General features: G+C 32.8%; 1 protein-coding gene across 1 annotated transcript; it reads left to right on the top strand.

The window, feature by feature from the left end:
* The first annotated feature begins 4,516 nt into the window (after positions 1-4,516).
* On the top strand, positions 4,517-25,071 carry LOC127705613 (sulfotransferase 1A2-like). Its single transcript, XM_052209942.1, has 7 exons — positions 4,517-4,599; positions 14,277-14,304; positions 16,232-16,432; positions 17,222-17,533; positions 19,417-19,520; positions 21,257-21,407; positions 23,710-25,071. The coding sequence occupies exons 2-7, from the start codon at positions 14,280-14,282 to the stop codon at positions 23,820-23,822; spliced, it is 906 nt and encodes a 301-aa protein (XP_052065902.1). The 5' UTR covers positions 4,517-4,599; positions 14,277-14,279; the 3' UTR covers positions 23,823-25,071.
* Positions 25,072-27,905: the final 2,834 nt, after the last annotated feature.

Raw genomic sequence — 27,905 nt, 5'->3', positions numbered from 1 at the left:
CACATGAGATCACCCCCAGATTTTGGTGGGGTTCGTGTTGCTCAGTCTTTGGTTTTTCTATGTTGTGCTTTGTGTACTGTTGTTTGTCTGTTTTCTTTTTTAGCCATGGCGTTGTCAGTTTATATTCGACTTTTGAGTTTGAATATCCTTTTGGTATCCTTCGCCTCTCTTTTATATACAGAAAATTTTCAAACAAAATATTTACACCATATCAGTACTTAAGCATTGGCTTCTGTCTGAATGGTTCCCGCGTTTTAATGATTTCAATGTTTACGCATACTAACTTTTCGTCAGATTGTCAAAGTACTACTAGCTATAAAAATGTTAAGTGATTAAAAAAACTCTCGTGAATTATATTTTGTCAAAATTGGCACAGAATAATTAGCCAAGTATCTTCTGAAAGGAGGAAACAAATATTTTTCTGTCCTTAGAATGACTTGATCTTATTTAGCATGACTGTCAAGTTTGTCATAGTCTAACGGTTAATGACAACTTTTTTTAACTAACTTTTAATTTTTTTGCCATATAAATCATTTTAAAAAAATTTGTGACATTAACATTCAGAAAGATAACAATATAAACATTATATGAATGCAAACATACACAAAAAGACAAAAACAAACCCATAGGAAAACATATCCCATAAAACATGTATAAGTAAAAATGCAAAACTATCTATATATATGTATATAAATAAATCAAGAGTCCCCTGTCCTCAGTTCTAATGCCTGTTTAAAAAAGGACACTAGGCCTTCTACTTCTTTTGAGGTTGATGGGAAAGTAAGATATTAAATTTTCTCATTTTCTTGCCAGGACATAAAATCTGGCATATGTTTAACTACATTTCCTTAAAAGCTTTCTCTTAGTTTAGAATTTATTTACAGTATAAAATAAAATGAGCTTCATCCTCCAATGTATTTCAGGTTGGGCATAGTCTTTTTTCTCTAGGTATTTTTAAATGTCTTCCTTTTTCTATCAATAAATTATGGTGGCTAATTCTCATTTTTGTTATGTTACTTCTCTTTTCAAAAGACTATCACTTTAGGTAATTTTCCATTTCTAAATTTTGCTTCAAACTTTTATATAAATAAAGCTCTACTTTTTATCTATTTGTTCAAATTTCTGTTCAAATATATTTTTGTAGAAATTTAAAAATAGGTGTTTTAAGGTTTTTGTTAACAACTTTGAGTAATTTTTTCCTTTGTTTCCCTCAAGAATGGGTAATTCTATGTTTACCTCTTTCAAAATATGTTTAACATATGTAAACCAGGTATAGCAACCTGATTCATCCATACTTTTAGAAAGTAAAAAGGATTCATGTAATAATGGATTAATTTCAGAATTTAGTAATCTTGTTAGGTAAAGTATACTCCGAGTTTGTATATGCATCACTAGTGGGTATCTCCCTAGCTCTGTTCTCACGGCTATGTTTAATGAAGATTTTCTTGTTCCGAGGATATACTTACAGAAAGACAAACTGTAATTTTTCTAAACATGATTTATCAGTAAAATTAAGGAGGTCTATATTTGTTTTGGAGATAATTGCACGTTTTTCTGCTCTAAATTTTGAAACATATGTATCGATATAAGTAATTTCTACAATACAATACAATACAATACAATTTATTTACAACTTAGGCACACGTATGGTGCTACAAGAGGATAACAAATTGTAAGTGGCTATTGGTTTAACTATAGAGTCAAAAAGACTACAAGCTACTTTAACTGGCAGATTATTTAAAGAACCAGTATAAGTTTTAATGGCAAACATCACTTTCCTTGCTTTATTTAGAGGTTCTTCAGAGCTATGCAATAAGTTTCCATTTGTTTTTACAAGAATTCCAAGAAATAGAATATTCAGAAACATTTGTCAAATTTTCATTTTTATAGTTTGCAAAAGATGGCCGCCCACTTTTCGATTATATTGCTGCAGAATCATTTCTTTAGTTTTATTAATATTTAAAGTCAATTGCCACTTTTCACAATATTTTTCTAAGTTGTTCAGACTATTTTGTAGGCCTTCTTTACTTTCAGATAATCATGATTAAAAGGTCATCAGCAAATTGTAAAGATACTACTTTAGTACCAATCAGTTCCAATGGACAGCTTTTTTCATTTGAAAACTTTGCATCTAAATCATTTATGAATAAATTAAATAGAGTAGGACTCGATCCCCTTGCTTAAACCCTTGTGAATCCTCAAAATATGCCGAGTGCCACTCTTGGTGCAGCAGATTTTGTTTCCGTATACTGTCCTTTAATAATATTAAATATTCCGTGCTCCTGTCGTTATAGTTTATAAAGTAAGGCTTTTCTACAGACAGAATCAAATGCCTTTTTTAAATCTACAAAGCAGGCATATATTTATTTTTTATTTTTGTGTAAGTATTTGTTTATTAAAGACTTAAGAACAAATATACTATCAGAGGTTCTATGATTTTTTTCTAAAGCTAAATTGAGTATTACTGATAGTATTTTCCATCAGTTTAATCAATCTTTCATTTAATGCAGCATTAAACAACTTTGGTAAGCAACTTATCAGGGATATTCCCCTGTAATTATTAGGATCACTTTTTTCCCTGATTTATGTTATAAAATTAAATATGAGTATTTGCATATTGATGGGTAAATACCTGTATTCAAAATTAGGTTAAACAGTTTAACAATGCTTTTGATAGATACATTTTTATTAAGTTTTACTATTTCATTAATAATGGTATCTGGCCATGAGCATTTTCTTTTTTAAGCTTACTAATAACGTTTTTTTTTATTGGAGCATCTGTTTCTCTATTGGATGTAATGTTCTTTTTCAATATTAACAAGTTGTTTTTCTATTTCCTCTTTCCATTTTATATTTACAAATGTGGGTTTTTCCTTGGTCCTGAATATGCTTCGTAATTATTTCTTCGTCTTTTAAAATTTCCGGTACTTCATTACCAACAATTTTTTTTATTTTTCAATCCTTTAAGTATTTCCCAATAATTTTTAGGTTTCTTATTAAAACTATCTGTCAACGAGTTAAATATCTTCTCTCTGTCATGATAGTGCTTTTTTAAATTTCAACTTTTTTTTAAAACTTTTTAACATTTCAAAATATTTCTGTTTAAGTTGATTATTTGGACATTTTCTAAGTTTATTTCCATCCAACTTTATTTCTTTCTTTGTCTCATAGGCCCAATTGTTTGACCATACCTGTCTATATTTTTTTCTCTTTCTTTTTTCTCTTTTTGATATTTTCCAAGTAATCTCAGAGATATTTTCAAAAATATTTTCAGTTGCACCATCAACCCCCTTCTGATTTTCTTCATACTCATTTAATTAAAAAATTATATATATAATTTTTTATATGCTCTGACGTAACAGCTTTGAGTAGCATGTTCGTGATTTTTCAGTCCATTTATACCTTTTCAAATCTTTCCATTTTTTCTATATAGATATAAGAAGATGTGGTATATGAGTGCCAATGAGACAACTCTCCATCCAAGTCAAAATTTATAAAAGTAAACCATTATAGGTCACAGTACGGTCTTCAACACGGAGCCTTGGCTCACACAGAACAGTAAGCTATAAAGGGCCCCAAAAATTACTAGTGTAAAACCATTCAAACGGGAAAACCAACGGTCCAATCTATATAAAAAACGAGAAACGAGAAACACTTATGAACCACATCAACAAACGACAACTACTGAACATCAGATTCCTGACTTAGGACAGGTGCAAACAAATGCAGCGGGTTTAAACGTTTTAATGGTACCAAACCTTCATCCTTTTTCTGAAACTATAGTGCAACATCACAACATAGAAAGACACACTATAAAATATCAACTGAAATAGCTTAACTCAATCAAAGGACATATTAACATCAGTGAACATACACTGAACAAATAAATTTGACCTATGATACAATGTACTAAATACAAAATAAATAAACTAAGGGAAGAATAATAAAAGTAGCATGTTATATCGGTATAAAATGTTAAACAATTTAAGAAAAACAATATGCTCGAACAAAAATATCAGCCATTTGCAATTACTTTAAACACAGGTAAATGAAAATAATTTTGTTGTTAGGTATACGTGTACAGTTCCAATATATGACTTTTAAGGTCAAAAATTTGTTTTATATTACAATTTAAAGTTAACTGAATTTGTACATGATCTGACAAGTAAGTAAAATCATCAGTTTTAAAGTATTTCACTGAGGACAGGCGACTTTCGTTTATTAATGCATAATCTAAAGAATTGACATATAAGTATAGTAGCCTACAACGAAACAATGCATCTGTGTAGATAATCTCTACTTTTACTTTAACGGAAATTTGTTAGGAAGATTGACTACAGTTACTTGAAATTACCTGCACGGTTATAATTTTCTACTAGTCGTATTAGGGATTAATAAAATTAGGATATTGAGATTTATAATTTACTGCATTCTAACTACATTTTCCGGATATATTATAACATCGATTTCCCACATCGGCTTTAAAACTATTATCCTCAATATTTTGTCCTATATAATGACCTTCGAATACATTTATCTTGTGATTAAAACTCGTAGTTTGATTCAAATACAGCCTGTTGTCGAATAATTATACGAAATGTAAGTCAATTATATGCAATGGTATACTCCACAGGCTCTTGGGGAATTTTGTCCAAGTATATTTTTTTTAATTTAATTTTTTTAATAATGATATCTATATATGCAGAAGTCCATTACTAGACGAAGTGTGCAAACTGTACTATAAAGTAAGCTAGGCGATCACGATGTCCCCATTATCAGTGGAAAGCCCCTTAGGTGGTCCTCCCAAATCTCGTTTTATAACTGGGTCATTTAAAAAAAATGTCGAATTTTCAGTACACCCATGCTAAATTTTTTATTTCTAATGGAAATTTCAGTTGTTATTGTTTAAATGAAAGCTTGTAGGATTTATGATTCAGAACATTAATAATAAACACGATTTACATCTATTTTCATAAGATTAAAATATATTTAAGTCCGATTTTTGGGTAATTTGTGTGCGTACAGTTTCAGAAAAACACATTTCAAATGATTTTTTTCCGATTTTCTGATCGCCTTGATATCTGCAAAAGGGACTTTTTAAGAACGTTAATAATTACTCTAACGAAAAATCGTAGCTTCTTTATCATTATATGTAACATTTTATCTACAAACTTAATTCAATCCGCGTACATGAAGTTCATGTCCATCCTGTTACCGCTACTTAAATCAGCCGTTAAATTATTCTCCCTATGAATATTGAATTAGTCGGTGTTGATTTCAAAAGTGCAAAGTAACCTTTACATTTAACACAGCACGTTTCTTGAACGACAGTGTAGAGAAAAGAAATTTCAAGACATTTATGAAAAAAAATAGAGGGTACTTTTTTTCATGTCTATGCTGTTACCAACAATTTTGATTAATTACACCAAAAGTATACTTGTAAAAAGTGCAATAACGTGTTGGAAACCAAATTCACAACAGAAAAACATTATCACCTCACCAAAGGGAGTAGTTATTTCACAACAGCATTCGAAAATGAAGAAATTTGTCTATCCTGTTACTATGGTTGCTATGGTTACAGTAACAGGATAGACAATTGTAGACAGAAACGTCGTTAAAAAGTTTATCATAACATTTAGTTGCAAACAGAATGAAATCTTTCGTTGTTTGAACTCATCTTAAGGTTATAACGTCTTAATCTTCCCAGTTTAGCATTTGCAGGTGCAATACTGATATCGGTAACAGGATAGACAAAAAGGTAACAGGATAGAACTTTATATAGTGATATATCATTAACGTACGTTCCTGTTACCAATGAAATAAAGACAAAAGTAAACTAACATGTGAGGGATTTACTTGATGTTGGGTTTATTTGAAAGAGAGAAAAAATGCCGAACAATATGAATTGCTATCTTAGACTTGCATTACTGGTGGTAATTTTTACAACCTTTGAAAACAAATTTTTAGAGGCATTTTTCAGTACAACCTGGAAAATTGGCAAATAATCTATTATTTCACAAAATGAATATATATAGAAGTTTATTCTCCTGAAAACCATCTAATTGGCTACGAAAAACAAGCTTAAAATTTTATCTAAACCTTTTCTTGATAACCCAAAATTTCTTTTGAAAATGGTAACAGGAGAGACAAAATATTGTACCACTTATCAAAAAATGTTTCAAGATATTCTTGTTTGACATTATTAAGATTGCATCTTTTAATATGTTGTTCTATAAGTACTGTTTGTTTTGATTTGCTTATGTAGAGGGTTTTTTGAATAAGTAACTTTTAATAAATTTTTCGATTTCAAAATTCGACATTTTTTTAAAATGACCCAACTATGGAATCATGGGTACAAATATTATCATCAAACAGATAGCTGTTAATTGGTCTCCTTGAGTGTTTGATTAATAAACAGTTTGTTGTAAATGAAGTGAGCCGAATTAGTGCGGTGGTTTCTTATTGCCAAGTATTTAACTTCATTTTAATTATTCAACATTTAGAAAATGATATAAAATTTTATAAACGAATACATTGGTACCATTTTTCATCGCGCAAAGGCAAAAGAGAACTATAAAATCTGTCGTATCGGACTAAAATGTATCGTCTATTTAAAAGATATAGCTGTTTTTGTAAATAGAACGTTGTGTTGACGAATTATGTCTCGGTTACTTAAGGAAGCTATATACGGTGATGAATAAGCAAAAGACGGGATTTTTTCTTCGCTTCTACCGAAATACATTTGTCAAAAATATCCGACCATTTGTTGCTTCAGATGACTTCGAAACAATTTCGAATTTCAAAAGTCTCTTGTTTTTTTTATCTAATTTAAGTTAAGAGACATACTCTTCTTCTGTCTGTCCGTCAATACGTTCGCCTTCATAAGATACATACGTGAGTCAGTGTTGCAACGTGTAATAGTCCTTTTTTTATACTCACAAGACTGAAGTCATCTGTAGATCATGCGGATTAACGTTTTGATTTATCGTGTGTTGCTAGCTTTACGTTCAGTGGCAAATATGTCATGCATTTCCCATCAAAGAGTTGTCGCAAGTGTTATGTTTAATATCAGAGATCGTAACATTCATCCTGAATACGAGAGGTACTGCATTTAAAGTTCCTAATCCGACCTGACGCGGCTGCTATTAATGTATACATCCCACACTTGTAAGAAAGGGTTTTACTGTTGGAACCGGAAAATTCCAGGGAATACTTTATTTCTTTACGGCCCAACTTAACCCTTGAGATTGATTTAGTATTTGAACAAATTAAACTACAGCTATAGGTTTTTGAAGTAAGACTTCGTCATATTTCTGTATGAATTTACTTAAATAAAGAATATATATTTATTACTCATTTGTTTACAAAGATCGTGATCGCAACTTGTCCTACAATTTTAACCTATAGTATTTATACGTCGAACGTACGTGTTGTGAACGGCATTTTTTACATGTATTTTAACGGATAAATGTAACAATATCTGACCATGGAAGTAATATTTAAACTAATTAGCATGTATTAACAGCATTGGCGTAGCTTACGTTGAGGCAACCGCCTCGGTAAAAAAAAATATAAAAAAAAATTTAAAAAACTGGGTTTTTTTCACAAAATGCAGCAGACTCGCTACTAAACCAACTTATATATCGTCTTGTTGCCGTTATTAATTTATACCCTTTGGGAGTTATGCAAGACTTACGGAAACATTTCCCTCCGGAAATCCCGACCCCTTTGCGGTAGTTTTCTAAATATGTCGGAGACGTTACAGCCTGCAGAGCTCTGTACTAAAGTCATATGATTTTATCCAATTATAGTCTCAGCGGCAAGACCCCTTTGGTTACTATCTGTGATACCGCGGTTGTAAAATGGCATCTGGAATTTCTTATCAGTCACGTGATTTTATCGAGTCCGGTAATTATAAAGCACCTGTGTGAAATCAGAGGTTTATAAATAAGAAGGTGGCGCTGTATCATATAAAACCTCTACCTTCAGAAAGAAGTCGTATGATGTTAAAAACTTGAAAAACGGACGAGAATTGTTCAACCTACAACAGTTTAGCATGGAAAATTGTATTTAATTTAGCATATTTTTGCTTTTTACCGTTTGTTTTAAACTGTTCTAAAAGTATTTTTTCGGTTAAAAGCGGATCCCGAGTAAAACAGTTAAATACCGATGAATCGATTAGAATTTACATGATGTTTATCAAAATAATGTAGACAAATCTAGACATAGATTTTTTTACTGTTGAAATGTGCAAAGTTTATCGAGAAGTATATTATTGAAACTGGACAGCTAAAATAGGGATAATATGGTCGTAAACATATATTTTTTTAAAAAGTGTTTATTGTGGAATACTTGTATTAATATAACAAGCTACAGCAAAAATTAAAACAAACCGACAAAATGAGCTTGACGCTATCTGTCTTACGGCAAATTCATCTTTACACGAATTAGTTTATATATCAAGAACTATAAATTAAAGGATAGAACCGTTTAGAATTGTGAATATTTTAATTGACTAATACACGAAAGACTTAGATTATTCGTATTTAATAAAAGGGGGTCCAAACGTATTTTTTGTACAATCATCTTCTTAACCTACGGAAATGGCTTTTTAACTGTCTGTAAATATTAAAATTGAAAATGACCCAGCCTTGTTCTCCAATTTCATATGTGATAGCTGTCGGTACTATTTAGATCGAACTAACCAGAAATAGGAAAATTGGACTTAAATAAAAATTGAACGAATGACTCTATTCGGCAGCGTACATCAACGGAATGTAACGAATGGACTATTCGGGTTACTTCGCACGTATATACGACAAAAACGTGTCTGTTCGTAGTTTTCCGTGAACACGAAAATGACCGAAAAGTGTCAGTGATTTGATCGATCACATGCGGAGAATCAACTTCCATGCCAGATATTAAACCAATTAACGAGTTATCGAAAGATGGGCGGTAACGCAGATAAAACATTTGAAGTGACGACGTTGTTATTCCTTTTAAATATTACTTCCATGATCTGACTGAAAAGATAACCTTTGTTCGTCCACACCATCATCCGAGGTAGTATTACCGTCAAGATCTCAGTTACGCAGGATCGAAGATATTCGAAATTGAAGAAAGGTATACAATTCAATTTCCCCTCTTTTTTCAAAATTGAGGGTACAATTTGTTAATTTTGCTAAAAATGGTTATATCTGCAGAATTCCCGTGTAACTTTTAAAAAAACTTATTTCTTGAAATTTGTAATTCGTAACATATATTCTTAAAATAAATATAACAGAATGTTTATTCCTATTAAACTCATTCCTAATCCAGTGTTACGTGTACTGTATATGGATACTCAATTCTCCGACCTAATTTTTCCTTGCCAACTTTTTTTAATGGCAATTTTTTCACAATAATTAACAAGTGAGTTTTTTAATTCCGTCTGACAATTTTTCTACGGTTATAACTGTAGTTTTTTAATTGATAAATTATACAAACATATTTATCATTTAATATCAAAACCATCATAACGACTCATGACACTGATATAATATGCTAGGATCTGCTATTCATTAACACGTCGATAGTCAAACATTATTTTCAACTGTGTGCTAATTAAGTTATAGGGTGTTTTGCATAAATTATCTCTACCCAGGATGCATCGCAAAAACTTTGGCCATTGATTTTTGTTACTATTAATAGCAATCTCGCTCAAATCCCGTTTCAATCACAGTTGGAAGTACGGGGACAACGTGATCGCCTTACTATATAGCGGGTTGCACACTTCGTCTAGTAATGGACTTCTGATATATGATAATATGATAATAATATATGTATATATATGATGCCCTCTATTCTTACATGTATTTTATGTACGCATATGCCAGCCTGAGCCTTGCAGTTGGATCAAACCTCACTCAATCCAGGAAATCCTTTTAATTTTTTGACACATGCAATGCATTTGAATTTACACAGGTACTAGGATGTCTTTCCTCAGAGAAAATTTTGTTACATATAAACATGATAAACACGGTGGCATATTTGACAATTCCTTCCGATGAACCTTTTTAAAAAAAATCTGCCAGGACTGTCAGGAGAACTGTTCTGGAACAGTCTGTAGTCTTTGGGAAAATCATAATTCAATTTTGGAAAATAAACCCAACATACTCTATTTGTCACAACTAGAGATGGTAGGCAAGTCCTTTCGTTCCAGAACTGTCAAGGTATAAACGTGTTATTTGATGTGTTCTTTGTATGACTAGTTTATCTCTACTGTTTATGTTTACCTAGTAATATAAAAATAAGATGTCACGGTTAGAAATCTCCACCAGAGACCAACTGACGTAAAAGTAGGTTCATGATGGATGGATGAATTATATAGTTATCCCGATATATCGTCGTGTGAATCTTATATAGTGTTATATGTCCACTTTGATAAAAATTGAGATAGCTATACATTCATTATATTTGACATCCAAGTGCAATGGTCTATCTCCCTATACAACTATAATACGAGATTTCTACTCTCTACGAGTTTTTGTCGGAACTACGCTGTTCTATCTCACACTTGTTTGAAGTGAAATGCTTTATCTCCAAAAAAAGGGTATGCTTTATATATCCAAGTTGCTTGTCTATTAAAAAAATCAATCGATCAAAGAGTTACTCTTCATCATCATGTACGTAAATTCGATTTCTATATAACGTTTTATGTCTCAGTCAATCAAATATTTATGATATTGAGCTTTGAATCTATGATTTAGATTTTTACCACTACTACAAAATGGGAAATACATCATTATAAGATTCACACGACGATATGTTTTATCAACTAGCCTAGCCGGTTATTTCGTTCAGCCTCCTATCGATAACGGACGTTACCTTTCTATAAGGGAATTCTCACAAATTCACCTGCCGAGGGAGTTTGTTCACGTTTCCCCAACTTATTGATTTTTGTCGATACTGCGGCATTTGGTCCGTCGTCAACGTCAAAATTTCAGGTTCAGTCAGAGGTTAATTTTTTTTAGACATCGATTACTTAGTCGTCTTCGTAAAATTTTACGAAACTTGGACAAAAGGTTTTTATGATCAACCAAAGCAAATTTAGATTTTTTTTCTTTTTTCCGTATTTTCCACGATTAAGTTGTTTTGAAAGTTAAAACATGGTAAGAATTAAGATACTGTCGAGGATTTTAGTTTATTAGACTTTAAAAATTTTGTCAAACGTTTATAGAATTTTATGAAACTTTCTAGACCTGTGGGGACAACAACATGTTTGTTATAGAGGTAGAATAGGTACTTTGCACCATTCGGGTCTTTGAAGCTGATGTGTTTTTATAGACCCATTTTAAAGTTTTCAAATTCTGATTTGTATCAACGACATGACATCCTAAACCAATTCCAAAGGAGTATCTCATTATTCTACATCTTCTTTTTCATGTTTAGCCTATTGCCTGGCATTATTCCTTGGTGAATTCATTAGTATTATAAAGTTGTGTTTCCAATTTATGGATTAAGGCTAGTGGTATTTCGGCTCTTTGGTTAACACATTTCTGCAGAGAAGCTTTATTGAAAACGGTCAAGTCACCAGTAATGATGTGGTCAGCCGGATAATATATAAATGGAGAACTAGCAGAGATATGACTTGATAAGAACAGACTAATCTTTTAAGTAGGAAAGTATTTCCGATTGGAATGATTAATGAAGAAGGATCTTTGTTAGCAAAGGAAAGTCTTAGGAAGAATCGTTTCTTCGTTTCATTTTGTCCAATACCAATAGGTCACAAAGAGTTCTGAACGGGCAGTTTGCAAGGCACTCTCCCCAAATTAATTGTATACCCAATATATTTTTTTTGTCGGATGAGAGTAGTCAAGCTGATCAGTTTTCAGTATCCTAGGCACCAATCGAGTTTACATTATTTTAAAGGTTTTAAAGCGACTGCTTGAAAAAAAAATGAGGGTTTTTGTCATGTTAATTTCTCACTTATTATGAGTAATAGGATAACTATATTTGGTATATGGGTTCCTTGCAACGTTTACATGTCTCTCAGACAGAGTGCACCTGACCTCGACCTCATTTAATGGATCAGTGATCAAGGTTAAAGTTACGTGATTAGGTCCGTTTCTCAAATACTATAAGCAGTACGTCAATTATATTTAGTGAATGGAATGATTGTAATGGGTACATATCAGTCTGGCAGGTTTCATCCGACCTTGACCTCATTTTCATGGTTCATTGGTCAATGTTAAGTTTTTGTGTTTTGGTATGTTTTTCAAATACTATAAGCAGTACGTCAATTGTATTTAGTGTATGGAATGATTGTAATGGGTACATATCAGTCTGGCAGGTTTACTCCGACCTTGACCTCATTTTCATGCATGGTTCTTTGGTCAATGTTCAGTTTTTGTGTTTTGGTATGTTTTCAAGTACTATAAGCAATAGGTCTTTTATATTTAGTGTATGGAAATATTGTAAGGTGTACATGTCTGTCTGGCAGGTATCATCTGAACTTGATCTCATTTTCATGGTTCATTGGTCAATGTTGAGTGTTTGTGCTTTTGTCTGTTTTTCAAGCACTATAAGCAATAGGTCAACTATATATGCAAACTCCATTGGAAATTTGAATTGAGATTTTGACCATATCTTGAGGTAAGAATTTTTGTTTGGGGGGAAAGGGGGGGGGGGGGAAAGAAATTGTTGGAGGTCAATTTTTTTCTCATTTCAGATTTCAGAAATTAAAAAGAAAAATTCTTCAAATATTTTTTTTTTTGCAAAAAAAAAGTGTGTGTGGGGGGGGGGGTTAATACGCAACAGCATAGTGTGTTGCACAAAAGCAAAAAAAAAAAGGGGGGGTAATTTTTTTTTGGAGGGAAAGGGGGGGGGGGGGTCAATTCGCAACAACAATGTGTATTGCACAAAAGCAAAAAATTGAATATAAATTCAAATCATATAACCAATTCTAAGTTTTTTTACTACAGTTATTCTGTGTCAGAAACCTTTTATGTGTCAAATATTTAATTACAATCCAAGTTCAGACCTGTATCAAGCGCGAATATTGTGTCCATTTTTGCCCCAACTGTTCAGGGTTGGACCTCTGCGGTCGTATCCAGCTGCGCTCGACGAAGCAATTTATTGTGTTTTGGTCTGTTTTTCAAATACTAATAGCAATAGGTCAACTTTAGTATGTGTATGGAATGATTGTAAGGTGTATATGTCTGTCTGGAAGGTATCATCTGACCATGACCTCATTTTAATGGTTCAATGGTCAAAGTTTATATTTATGTGTTTTGGTCTGTTTTTCAAATACTAATAGCAATAGGTCAGCTATATTTGTTATATGGAATAATTGTAAGGTGCACATGTCTGTCTGGCAGGTATCCTCTGACCTTGACCTCATATTTATGATTCATTTCAATGTTAAGGTTTTGTGTTTTGGTCTGTTTTTCAATAAGCATACACAATAGGTCAACAATATTTTGTGTATAAAAATTGTAAGGTGTATATGTCTGTCTGACACAGTTTATCTGACCTTGACCTTATTGTCATAGATTTTAAAAAATGATAAGTTCCTGTAATGCTTTCAATAGTAAAACCTTTCTCTTTAAGACTTTCAACATAAAATCAATGGTCAGTAAAACAGGCGATACATTTCAGCGTGTGCACTCTTGTTGAAATATATCTTTCTTATACAACACTTCGTAAAAGTTTACAACACATATAAATAAGTTATTACTAGTAATATAATAGATTATGAAAATTATATTATACAGCTCTCATTGTACAATGTCAATAAAACAATTTTGATGGTTGTATAAGCAAAACTCACATTTTGTTCGACACAAGTTGGATAAACGTGAATGGATTGTTTTAATAGTTGGAGAAACCTGAATAAACCACTGATGGTGACAACATTAATATAATTATTACTTTAAGGACACCGCAAATTTCCCCTCTGCATTTGCTTGAAAATTCATTGCAACTCGATTGGTTGTCGCTTTAATCAAATTTCTTATTTTGCGGATGTCTGTTTCTTAAGCTCGTACAGATATGTTTTTTCGACAATGGAAATTTATTATATATTTATATTATTCAGTTGCATGCAAATAACAAATAGGTAAACATATATCTTACTTTTTGCTTGTTCGTCACCGTACTGTAATTTGGAAACTATCGAGTCGAAACGATTTTTGACGGAGTAATTTGGACATAATGCACTGCAATATGTGATGATTTTATTGGATAAATTTGAAGATTCACTAAATTAAATCAATAATGTTTGTCTTGTTTTTCAGACGATGGATGAATCTGAATTCCCACATGGTAAGTTTGAAAATGTACAGTACGATTAGTTTTTTGTATATGTACAAATATGTAAGATTTTTGAAGAAAAGCAATGATTGCCAAAGCGAAGTAAATACAATTTTGATATGGTTCCAGGCTTATTAATATTTCAAGAAAATGAAACTCGTTGACTGCAGCTATCACCGGAGGAATGAGTATACTTATTCAAACCATTTTCGTCCGCCTGTATTTAATATAATTATAAATGTACATTTCATAGAAAACTGAATAGATTTACCTCAAAACCGTTATTTTATATTCTTCTATCAAACAGAGGCGAAAGATACCAAAGGGATAGTCAAACTCTAGGTCCAAAACGAACTGACAATGCCATGACAAAAAAACGAAAAACGACTAAAAAACAAACAACAGTCTACAAAACACAACACAGAAAAGTAAAGACTGAGCAACACAAACCCCATCAAAATCAGGGGGTGATATCAGGTTCTACGGAAGGGTAAACAGATCCTGCTACACATGTGGCACCCATCGTGTTGCTAATATAAGTACAAACCTAGTTGTATCCTTTATTTCAAGTTCGATGGGATATATTTGTAGATTTTGAATCATTCAGTGAGAGGACATTATCTTTAAAGTGGAACGTGAATTAAAGGATAATCCTAGCTTCTTTTCATTCTTCATCAGAAGATCCTGTATGAAGTATGCCTCATATAAATAAAGTAACAATGCGGCAGAAAGAGGAGCACAGTTGATTCCTATGGAAATGCCGATTGTTTGTTGAAAAACACGTCCTCCTCCGAACGTAGCAAATATGTTGTCAATAAAACAATCAAGCATCTTGATAATGTCATTTTCAGAGAATATTTTTGTTGGATCAGAGTTTTTTTTACAAAGTACGATGGCTCTCTTAAACATGTTAAACAAAATAATTGTATCTACATTAGACATCCTTTTAAATGAAACAATGCAGGACCAATTCTTTCAAATTGATTCTCACCGAGTACTGCTGCATCCTCCAACAATAAAAAGTGGTCGCAATTATATAACCAAGGTAGCTGAAAATGGCGTTAAGCACCATCAAACAAACATACATACACACTCTCAGTTCGAGAAAATACGAACTTCCTTTATGAAATTAGCCTCCGAGCAACCCAACAGTCTTGTGGCCATGGTGGCTATCGTAAAAACATTTAAAAACCCATGCCTGGATCACACATCAAAAGGGATATGAATACACACTCTTTTCTCTTCAAAATATTCTGAAATTTATAAACCTGACCATGACTCTCACTAAATCCAACACCGCGTATGGAAGTAGGGGCTTATATGTTTTCTGGTCTGAGTGCGTCCGTTCGGTGTTATGTCTGTCCGTTCGTCCGTCTCGTATCAGGTTCAAGTTATTTGGTTAAGGTAGTTCACAATGAAGTTGTGTTTACATCAACTTGATACTTAGTACACACGTTTATTAGGATAAGAGCTTTTTGATTAAAGTGCCAAATTACGGTTTTGATCAAAATTTCACGGTTTACAGACCTTGTATAAAGCAGGTGAGTCATCTCAGCGTATTCACTCGTCTCTGTAATGAAATTCCGTTGGCAAAATTTACCTCAAAAATTGTTAAACCACTGCTTCAAATCGTTCTATCAATGACGACAATGTATGCAATATAATTGAAAGTACAGCGGTCGGTATAAGAGTGATCGACGGCTTAATTTTTTTGTCACATAATGAATCACATTAAAGCTTGCTTTTAGTAACTTAGATCTATAGTCATTGTTTTTTGTTTATTTGAAGTTGTGTTTTTTGTTGTCTGTTATACAAATATTTGTACGCCTGTAATATAAAATTTAAATGGGAACTTTCCAAATTGATTTTTGTTTTGCGTCATTTTCAACTGTTTGTAGATATTTATAAGCATTTTTTTCTTTCAATTTTTCTAATTTAGTTAATTTCAAGGATGAAGAAGTCACTGTTCTCAGTGACAATAATGGCAACAGCGTGAGTGTCATTGAATATGATGGATACTATCTGTCAAAAAAGGCAATAGAGAAGGGACATATTGCAGACCATCGAATTAATATACCAAATATAATCAAAATGCATATCAGACCAGACGATGTATTCTTGGTAGCTTACCCAAAAGCAGGTCAGTAGTAAACTTGTTAGTTTATATATAAACACAAGCTCACGCATAATTACTAAGCAATTTTGTCAACGCTTTTCTTCTTCTTCAGAAATTGAAAAAAAAGTATATTTCGTGATAAACGAGTATGGTTAAGTCTTTTATTCTTATGTTTCACTGCTTGCTGTTCTAAGACGATAGCTAGTAAGCTATTATCATTGATATATTGACGTTCATTTCAGTTGTCGTGTGTTGTATCGTTGTGTTATTCATGTTTAATTCGTATGTATTTTCGGGTTTATTCTTCCCTGACAGTTTGCGTCATTTGTTTTCAAAACTGCCTACATTAACTTTTCAGTTTTTATTTCCTAGTCATGCAATAAATGATTTACAACATCATACACATTTACATGTCTATACAAAACAGGTATTTTTCACACATTTTGACAATTCCGTGACCTTCCATTGGCACTAGCGATGAATTTAGTATATAGTGATTATACCATCATTTAAATCATATTACTCTGAGTACCTGCGGGTGTTCTCCTTTCTTTCTCTTGCTATCTTTATTTGTTGTCAGCTTTTTTTCTTTTTCATTTTTTAATGCTGAACATTGGTATACTATATAAATACACTATTTATTTGTCCCTAAAATTAACCCTGCTAAAATTATTTTTATTTCAAAAACATAAAACTCAAAACATAAATTAATCATTTGTACAAGTCCAATTTTCACAAAACAAAAATGTCCTACTTGCCTGTTTAACTTCAGGGATGTATTCAAAAAGTAAATATGACACGGCTATTTTTCAGGTACGCACTGGACATGGGAAGTTACTACCATGTTGATGCAGGACGGCAAAGAACAAAAACTATCCAAAGGAGTAGCAATGCTTCCATTTAAACCACCAGAAAAAATTGACGAGCTCCCGTCACCCAGACTTATAAATAGCCATTGTTATTTTAAACACTTACCACAAGAAATACTGCAGAAGAAAAATAAGATTATATTTGTAAACCGTAATCCAAAAGATGTGGCAGTATCTTTCTACCATCATTGCCAACATACTATTGATTATAAAGGCACATTTAGTCAGTTTTTAGATTTCTTCATGTCGGAAAGAGGTGAGCTTGTTATGTTTTTCGTTGCGCATACCTAAACTAAGTACAATTGAGAGTTGCTGACCTAAAGCCTTTAAGACTAGTTTTAATGATACTATCATCGCTCGTAGGCTCCGCCTATCGCAATTAACGGTTTGATTTTTTGTGTGTGTAATTGATAATATTGCTACCCAATCAAAAATGGTTTGCATATTTCGAAGTCCACTTTTTGTTACAAAACTCAGTCAAGAGACCAGCTGACTAACTATTATGATTATGATAATGGCTGCTATGACAACTGAACCTAGCTCAAAATTGAAAGTTGTTATGTACAAGTTTAAACTATTAAAAGGATAATGAGTGCTCCACATCACGTCAGCTTTTGTTTTTGTGTTTTTTTTTATTTGTAGCGAAGAGGAAGTGTTCATTTAAATTTCATAAGTATTTATTAGTTTTATTTGATCATATTTGGATTTAGTACTCTTATATTTGGGTTTCAGATACATTATCATTAGTAATATGACATAAAGTGAGACCTAATAGGGAACAGGTTCATTAGCAAAGATGAGCGTCATCCGTTCTGAGGGTCACGAATTAGGCTAGACTGTGAAAGGAAAATAAATTACACAGTAGGGAAGATAATATATATCCAGAAACATATATGTCTTAGTATAACTTGTTCATCAGACCTAGAAGGTTATATTCGGATTCTTTTATAAAACTGACACGCGATATTATTAATTCTGAAATATTTTAGATAAATTGTTTCAGGTTAAAGTACTACTATTGACTTCATCGTCAGCTAACGTACACAGCGAGAATTACACATACATTGATTGATTGATTGATTGTTGGTTGCTTAACGTCCAGTGGCAAATATTTCATGCATATTCAGGACGAGAACAAGTACACAATAAATACAATAGGTAGGATCTGTAATAGATTAAGGGATTAAGGTCGGAGAAATTTAGACTGCCACGGGAAATGAGGGTATATTGGATAGGGACAGCAATTTAGCCTTGTAACAGGTCACCTACGGACCCCTCAAAGAGTTGTTGCAAGGGTTCTTAACGTGCAAAGAGCGTGGCACTCTCTTTACACGAGGCATCGGATTTAACGTCCCCATTCTGACCGGACGTGGCTGCAAATTTGTACATCCCGCACAGCCAAACGGACGCCCCACTTTAGCACGGGTTTTACTGCCGGTCGGAGGAAGACCAATGGTGACCATACTTCTATACCCCAGTCACCCTTGGGGTCACATACATTGATGCGTTAAAATTAAATTAACTATGTCTCGAGGTTAACAGAAACATCGTTGACGTTACTTGCGTGTTGTTTTGTTGAACTTCTCAGTAAGTGTGCGTTCTAGACCCATACGTTCCACCAAAAATCGTATGCAACGATAGACTTCCAAATTGTTTATAACATATGCAAGTATATCTAATAAATATACATCGGTCAACACTGACTAAATGCATCAGTGAACTGAGCTATTTGTAACTCATTTAGAGTACTAGTATTATGAACAATTACTGGTGATATGTTATTATAAACATCATACATAGGAAATGATGTGAATAACACGAATCTGAATCGTGTATAAATTGCAGATTAAGCAAATGAAATGCATAATAATATAAGGCCTAACCACCTGTTCCCAATTATATAACTCATTAAAGCCAATAAATCTAAGCAACATCATCAAGGAACCAATCAGAACTAACTTTTGTTATATATGTAATAAATTCAAGATGGAGTGTTTATAGTATTTATTGATGTAGCTTCGAATCTAGAAGCAAAAAAATCAAATCATTCTCGTAAATATTTATTAAACATAACATAAAGGTTACACTGTAATGGAGGTCAAAAAGAACATATGAAAGGACTGACTTATTTTTTTTCAGTTTATCACTGCGCATGGTACAAATACATGCTGGACTGGGAAAGAGTATTCAAACAACACCCAGAGCTTCAAGTATTGTATGTCAACTATGAAGATTTACACAAAGTAAGTACATTTGATTTTTAGTATTTATATAAATAGCGAATAAAGATGTTTCTCTTTTCTTATCTCATATTACAGGTCAATTCCCCTGGATAAATTTAACACCAGGTACACTTTGAAAAAAATATAAATCTTTACTTAAATTCATAGAAGCATAGCTCATATGTGCACTTTGAGGTTCTGTAAATAGTGTGTTCAGTTTCTAAACAAATCATTTTTACCGCTTGAAGATAGTCCAAAACCCCACAGACAGATTTTCGTAAATTTTAAGATATTTATTCCAAAAATGAATAAAGAGGACATCGATCCTTAATCAAAGCCAAAATTATGTTTACAGTAAATTGATTGAGTGATTTGTGTTTGCTAAGGAAACACCAAGTGGCCAATATTTCATGCAAGACGAGAACAAAGTAACAATAAATACAATGGGTAGGTCCTGAAATCGAGGATCGACCAGGAGGATGGGTGGGACACTTTGAGCTTTTGATTTTGCCAATTGATTAGGGACTTTCCTTTTTGAATTTTCCTTGGAGTTCAGTATTTTTGTGATTTTACTTTTGAATACCACTGGAAAATGAGGGTATATTGGATAGGGACAGAAATTTAGCCTTGCAACATGCCACCTACGGACCCTTCAAAGAGTTGCTACAAGGGTTCGGCTCCCAGTTTTTACATCGAACAGCTAAATAGAGTTTGGAAAGTGTTTAGTGCCTGTTGGAAGAAGACAAAGGGCTAATATGTAATGCTATATTTCTATAACCCAATCAAGTTGAACCCTTGGAATGGGTTGGAAGTAAAAAATATACATATAAAAATAAGGAGATGTGGTATGATTGCCAATGAGCCAACTATCCACCAAAAATGAAGTGGATGTAAGCAATTTTACGTACGGCGTTCAACAATGAGACAAAACCCATACCGTATGTTCGGCTATAAAAGGCCCTGACATGAAAAATATGAAAAAATTCAATTGAGAAAACTAACGGCCTAATTTATAACAAAACAATTTACGAAAAACAAATATGACAGACATGAACCAACGACAACCACTGAACTACAGGCTCCTGACTTGGGACAGACACATAAAGAATGTGGCGGGGTTAAACATGTTTGTGAGCGCTCAACCCTCCTCTAACCTGGGACAGTGGTGTAACAGTACAGCATAAGAACAAACTATAAAAATCAGTTGAAAAAGGCTTACCTTATCAGATGGATACAAATAGAAATACATCTAAAAGAAACACAGAGTGGACATGGACGGGTACTTATACATCCCAAAAACAAGAGTACAGATCTGAGAGTACTCGCAGTTTCTGACAGCTAGTTCAAAGCCAATATAATACATGTATTGTCTTTCTGACAAAGTAATTTATTTTGGTTAGCGACGGCCTTTAATGCCAAATTTACAAAAAATATATAAAATTTATTTTTATCAAAATGCCTTCAGCTTCAACCTGAAGCTGTTTATAACATTTTTTATTTTAAGGAAATATGTAAAATCGTTTAAAATATTTTTAAATGATATTATATAAACTCTTTGATATTCAATTTTCAATAGGATTTGGCAACTTTTAGATGTTGACCTTGTGATTGAAACTAATACAGGGGAAATTAGCCCTATCTCTTTCATCTAATGGAGTGTAGTTTAACGCTTACCTTATGTAGGTATATTTCATATTATGTTGAATAAATCATTAAGCGTGTATGACCTTGCATTTAATTCAGATTAATTATTACAGGACCCAATGAGAGAAATAGATCGAATAGCTACCTTTTTGGACGTTCGAAAGTCTGAAGATTTTTACTGTAAAGTATTAGAAAAGTGTTCCTTTTCTGAACTTAAACAGTCATATAAAAAACGGAACAACCTTCATTTTATCTTTAGAAAAGGTAAGCATATTAGGATGTAGTACTTTGGAATATAGTGCATACATGCACCTTTCGTTGTGCGTGAAAGTGATATGAGTTACAGGCGAAAACACAGTTCTGTAACAAGAATTACATTTTTATTCACAGAAAATGAATAAGATTTATCTGTTATTGGCATGTTAGCATTGTAGCAATACAGATATTGCAAAAGATAAATGAAAAATAAACGTTTGGAAAACTTATAAAAAAATTATAAAAATTCAGATTAACAAACAGAGCTACCAAATTAGACACTAAATCTTGGGAATTAAACATCTATGTACGATAGTTCATATTATGGAACGATTCTTCAGAATAGATGTATGTTTGTTTAAAATGATAAAATTAAAAAAAAAAAAAACCGTTTTATATCTTATGTGGACACTTGGATTACTGTGTGATAATTTTGTTCTTCATCAAATTTAAACACGATGTTATTTTTTTCAATTAGATATAAAAACTCGCATCGGTTTTATTATTCTGGTGCTAATTGTTTTTTAAAAGGGGCAATAGTGGTAAAAATTTATTGACATACATATTATTGTTGAATTTTTTCTCATTCGGAGCAGTTTTTGTCTTGCCTGCTACGAAGTTCGCTAAATGCGAGACATAAGGATTACATTACGGCGGCGACAGCGACGGCGTAAACTATTTTTTTGTCAAGTGAATTACTGGACTTATTATGATTATGATAACTATATTAGGTATACGAGATGCTTTCATGATCTACATGTCCGTCAGACATGGTTCACCTGACCTCGACCTCATTTCATGGATCAGTGATCAGGTTAGAATTTCGTGGTCAAGTCAGATACTATAAGCAATAGGTTAGCTATATTTGGTGTATGGAATAATTGTAAGGTGTACATGTCAGACTGGCAAGTGTCACATGACCTTGAACTCATTTTAATGGCCAATGTTAACTTTTGTGGTTTGATCTATTTCTCAGATACCATAAGCAATTTGGCCAGTGAACTTGGTGTATGAAATGATTAACTATATTTGTTGTATAGTATGATTGTAAAGGATACATTTTTGTCTGGCAGGGTTCATCTGACTTTGACTTCATTTACATGGATCATTGATAATATTAATGTTAAGCGTAGTAAAACCTTCATTTTACAGACTTTCAACACTAAGTAAAGCAGGTGATACATTTCAGCGTGTGCACTGTTGGTTTTTTTTCTTTGATCTCAAGCTGTCATCATTTATAATGTTTATGATACAACATTTACAGTTCATAACGAACATTTATTTTATTGTTAGTCCCGTTTGGAAATAAGTTTTTTATTCTTTGAAATCTATATAAAGTCTTTTTACAAGGGTTTTCAGAAGTAAAAGAATTGCGCACCTTTTTATCTGACTGGTGCCATTAGAAATCAACCTAATTAACAGGTTTTGTTTCCTGAATATTTCATAAGTATCAACAAAATGTTAATGCACTCCACTAAATACCCATCCCGTTTGTTTTTTTGTTGTTGTGAAACTTGATAGCAGCTATGATTTTTAAGCGCTACTAAAAATGGTCCAGCTAAATGGCGGAACGCCACTTAATGTTCCGCTGTTGATGCCAACTTGAATTTTATATATTAAAATTTCATGACACACCGTCATACGGCCGTCATTTGTGCATTCACAAATTTTATGTTTATATCAACAAGAATTATTATGGATGAAATATTTAGTTTAAATGCTATCTATTAGTCAGTTAGTTTGAATAGAATGCAAAATTTCGTTGACAAACAATTTTCAGATAATTTCAAATTGTCATTATACTGATAAATTGAAAAAAGAACTATTCACCACAAGCAAATGAAAGAAATTGAGAAAACTAGAAAAAGCTGTGGGAGCGATATTTTTTATAACTGATCACCATATTCTGTCAAGATTACCTGGATTTTCTACACCATTTTTTGGAGTTTTCAAATACTTAATTTTACATTTTCACAGCTTTGTGTGACTGTGTCTTTCGAGATATTAAGAATTTTATGTCGTCTCAGGAAAATGTCACTAATTATGCATTCTTAAATAATAGATAAAAACTGTTTTGGAAGATTTTGGAAGCTTTTGAGCATTTATCCAATACATCAATTAGAAGGACATCACATACACTTTGATCGAACGTTAAACTTTGTACTATAAAATGTCTTACAGATTCATTAACTACATTTTGGTTTAGAATAATATTTCGAATTTATGAATTATGTTAAAATTGTTTGAAATTCTTCAAATATTATTTTGATGTGGTGTATAATATCAAAGTTCTACGTTTTTTGTAATTCAGGTGCAGTTGGTGACTGGAAGAATTGGTTTACTGTAACAGACAACGAAAGATTTGAGAACTATTTGAAAGAAAAATTACCCAATCCATTTGTGAAATTTACTTACTGTATATAACTTGTTATGTTTATTACATTTTTGTACGTTAGTAAATCCAAATACCGAAGTAACATAGAATTGAGACGATGTGGTATGATAGTCAATGAGACAACTATCAACCAGAGACCAAATTTCTCAGATGTTAGCAATTATAAGTCATCGTACGGCTTTCAACAATGATTAAAACGCATTTATTAAAATAACTATAAAATATCAAACACTAATTCTGAATTAGTGGAAATATAATGGATTAACTATCATAAATGTTGTGTATTAAATATTCATTTCACACGTTTTACTATCAACAGTGGTCATTGATAATATATATATATATATATAAAAGTCTAAATTGAAAACAACGTTCAAACCTATAATTGCGTTGGATAAAAACCGCAATTTTTATATGTGTGCATGTAAAACAAATTTCTTGGTAGAGGGGTCTAAATACAGCATATATATATATTAACAAGTCTAAATTGAAAACAACGTTCAAACCTATGATTGCGTTGGATAAAAACCGCAATTTTTATACGTGTGCATGCAAAACAAATTTCTTGGTAGAGGGGTCTAAATACAGCACAAACAACATTTTCCAAAAGACCAAAAAAGTGAAAAAGTACATTCTAACAGAACGCATTTGACTAGCAGGTCGAACAACTGATGTTCTTAAACCCTGCTGACTGCCATTGGCGATTGCCAAATAAATGGATAACCAGATGTAACAAAATGGATCTTATTTATTAATTTAATACCAAACAGAAAACAATAAACTTGCGGAAAAGATGGTAAACCGCAAACAAAAGATGCAAAAAATTAGTACACCATATCCGGATTTCGACAATTAATGTCTCTTCAGCGATGTTAGGAATCGAAACGGTATTTGGAAGGCCATATAATTTACCTCAATTTAGAATAGACTCTTGAATTTTAAAGAGTCGAAATAGGATGAACGGATCATATAAACCCGAAGGCAAATGTAATACAAGCCAAAACGAAAAAATATAAACAAGTCTAAATTGAAAACAACGTTCAAACCTATGATTGCGTTGGATAAAAACCGCAATTTTTATACGTGTGCATGCAAAACAAATTTCTTGTTAGAGGAGTCTAAATACAGCACAAACAACATTTTCCAAAAGACCAAAAAAGTGAAAAAGTATATTTTAACAGAACGCATTTGACTAGCAGGTCGAACAACTGATGTTCTTAAACCCTGCTGACTGCCATTGGCGATTGCCAAATAAACGGATAACCAGATGTAACAAAATGGATCTTATTTATTAATTTAATACCAAACAGAAAACAATTAACTTGCGGAAAAGATGGTATACCGCAAACAAAAGGTGCAAAAATTAGTACACCATATCCGGATTTCGACAGTTAATGTCTCTTCAGTGATGTTAGGAATCGAACGGTATTTGGAAGGCCATATAATTTACCTCAATTTAGGATAGACTCTTGAATTTTAAAGAGTCGAAATAGGATGAACGGATCATATAAATCCGAAGGCAAATGTAATACAAGCCAAAACGAAAAAATATAAACTATTCTAAATTGAAAACAACGTTCAAACCTATGATTGCGTTGGATAAAAACCGCAATTTTTATACGTGTGCATGCAAAACAAATTTCTTGTTAGAGGAGTCTAAATACAGCACAAACAACATTTTCCAAAAGACCAAAAAAGTGAAAAAGTATATTTTAACAAAACGCATTTGAATAGCAGGTCGAACAAATGATGTTCTTAAACCCTGCTGACTGCCATTGGCGATTGCCAAATAAATGGATAACCAGATGTAACAAAATGGATCTTATTTATTAATTTAATACCAAACAGAAAACAATAAACTTGCAGAAAAGATGGTATACCGCAATCAAAAGTTGCAAAAATTAGTACACCATATCCGGATTTCGACAATTAATGTCTCTTCAGTGATGTTAAGTATCGAAACGGTATTTGGAAGGCCATATGATATACCTCAATTTAGGATAGACTCTTGAATTTTAAAGAGTCGAAATAGGATGAACGGATCATATAAATCCGAAGGCAAATATAACACAAGTCCAAACGAAAAAATATAAACAAGTCTAAATTGAAAACAACGTTCAAACCTATGTATATAAGAACGTCTGAACCAGTGACAACCCCAAGACAGATGTTAGCCATCGGATCACCAGTGATGGTGATACAAGGCTAAAAACACATTATGTATACATAATTCGTCGAAATAACAGCCCAACAATGCTAGATCTGTAAATTTGCAGAAGCAAATGTTTTGTTCTTCCCTGGCCGGGATTCGAACTCTTGCTACTGAGATATCGTGGCACCAAATTTGTATATATAGTTATCAAAGGTACCAGGATTATAATTTAATACGCCAGACGCGCGTTTCGTCTACATAAGGCTCATCAGTGACGCTCAGATAAAATAGTTATAAAACCAAACAAGCACAAAGTTGAAGAGCATTGAGGACCCAAAATTCCAAAAAGTTGTGCCAAATACGGCTAAAGTAATCTATTCCTGGGATAAGAAAATCCTTAGTTTTTCGAAAAATTTAAATTAGTGTCAACCGGAAATTTATTAAAATGACCATATAATTGATATTCATGTCAACACCAAAGTGCTGACTACTGGGTTGGTGATACCCTCGGGGACGAAACGCCCACCAGCAGTGGTGGCATCGACCCAGTGGTGTAAATAGTTATCAAAGGTACCAGGTTTATAATTTAATACGCCAGACGCGCGTTTCGTCTACATAAGACTCATCAGTGACGCTGAGATCAAAATAGTTATAAAGCCAAACAAGTTCAAGAGCATTGAGGACCCAAAATTCCAAAAAGTTGTACCAAATACGACTAAGGTAATCTATAATCTATTATATATATCAGTGACCGCTGAGGATAATAAACAAACAATTGATAGTAATTATATAGTAAAGATATGTTACTTCTTGTATACCTATGTAAGTCTAACCATAGATATTTTATAGTCTAACATAGAATACGCGGAAATAACTGAAATTAAAAGATAAAAAATCAAATGCTCCGCTGGGCGCAGCTTGATACGACCGCAGAGGTCGAACCCTGAACAGTTGGGGCAAGTATGGACACAACATTCAAGCTTGATACAGCACTGAATTTGGATTGTGATTAAATCCCCCCCCCAAATTTTTTGAACCCCCTTATGATTCATCACCCCCAAACTCAATCTCAGCCTTCCCTTTGTGGTATGGTACCTTGCAGTACAATTTCAGAGAGATCCATACACTTGAACACAAGTTATTGTCTGGAAACTCGAAAAATGCTTGTTTTAGGCCCCTTTATGGCCCCAAATTCCTAAACGTTTAGGGCAATTACCCCCAAACTCAAACCCAGCTTTCCCTTTGTGATATGGAACCTTGTAGTACAATTTCATAAAAATCCATACACTTACACACAAGTTATTGTCCTGAAACTAGAAAAATGCTTGTTTTTTGCCCCTTTTTGGCCCCTAATTCCTAAAATTTTGAGGCAATTACCCCCAAAATCAATCCCAGCCTTCCCTTTGTAGTATGGTACCTTGCAGTACAATTTCAGAGAGATCCATACACTTGAACACAAGTTATTGTCTGGAAACTAGAAAAATGCTTATTTTTGGCCCCCTTTTTGACCCCTTATTCCTAAACGTTTTGAGGCAATTATCCCCAAAATCAATCCCAGCATTCCCTTTGTGATATGGAATCTTTTGGTACAATGTCAGAGAGATCCATACACTAGCACACAAGTTATGTCTGGAAGTTACAAAAATGCTTATTTTTTGCCCCTTTTTGGCCCCTAATTCCTTAACTGTTGGTACCATAACCCCCAAAATCAATCCCAACCTTTCTTTTGTGGTATTGAACCTTATGGTAAAATTTCATAGAGATCCATTCACTTAATCTAAAGTTAGAGTGCGAAAATCAATGTGTCTTCGGACGACGACGACGACGACGACGCCAACGTCATACCAATATACGACCGCAAAATTTTTTTGCGGTCGTATAATAACGGATTATGGGGAAAAAGGGGGAGGGCAAAGAAAAAATGTCCTCTACCCAAATACCAATGATGCCAACAACACGT

The sequence above is a fragment of the Mytilus californianus genome, unplaced genomic scaffold (assembly GCF_021869535.1).
Source record: "Mytilus californianus isolate M0D057914Y unplaced genomic scaffold, xbMytCali1.0.p SCAF_6, whole genome shotgun sequence".
In the NCBI taxonomy this organism is placed as follows: domain Eukaryota; kingdom Metazoa; phylum Mollusca; class Bivalvia; order Mytilida; family Mytilidae; genus Mytilus; species Mytilus californianus.
The sequence above is the reverse complement of the archived record's forward strand: the minus strand, read 5'-3'. Positions and strand labels throughout refer to the sequence as shown.

Bases quoted from the DNA above. Each gene is read 5' to 3' on its own strand.
- LOC127705613 (XM_052209942.1), top strand. From the start codon at position 14,280: ATGGATGAATCTGAATTCCCACATG. The intron at 17,534-19,416 runs GTGAGCTTGTTA...ATTTTTTTTCAG, and splicing joins TTTCTTCATGTCGGAAAGAG to TTTATCACTGCGCATGGTAC. The intron at 19,521-21,256 runs GTAAGTACATTT...TAATTATTACAG, and splicing joins ACTATGAAGATTTACACAAA to GACCCAATGAGAGAAATAGA.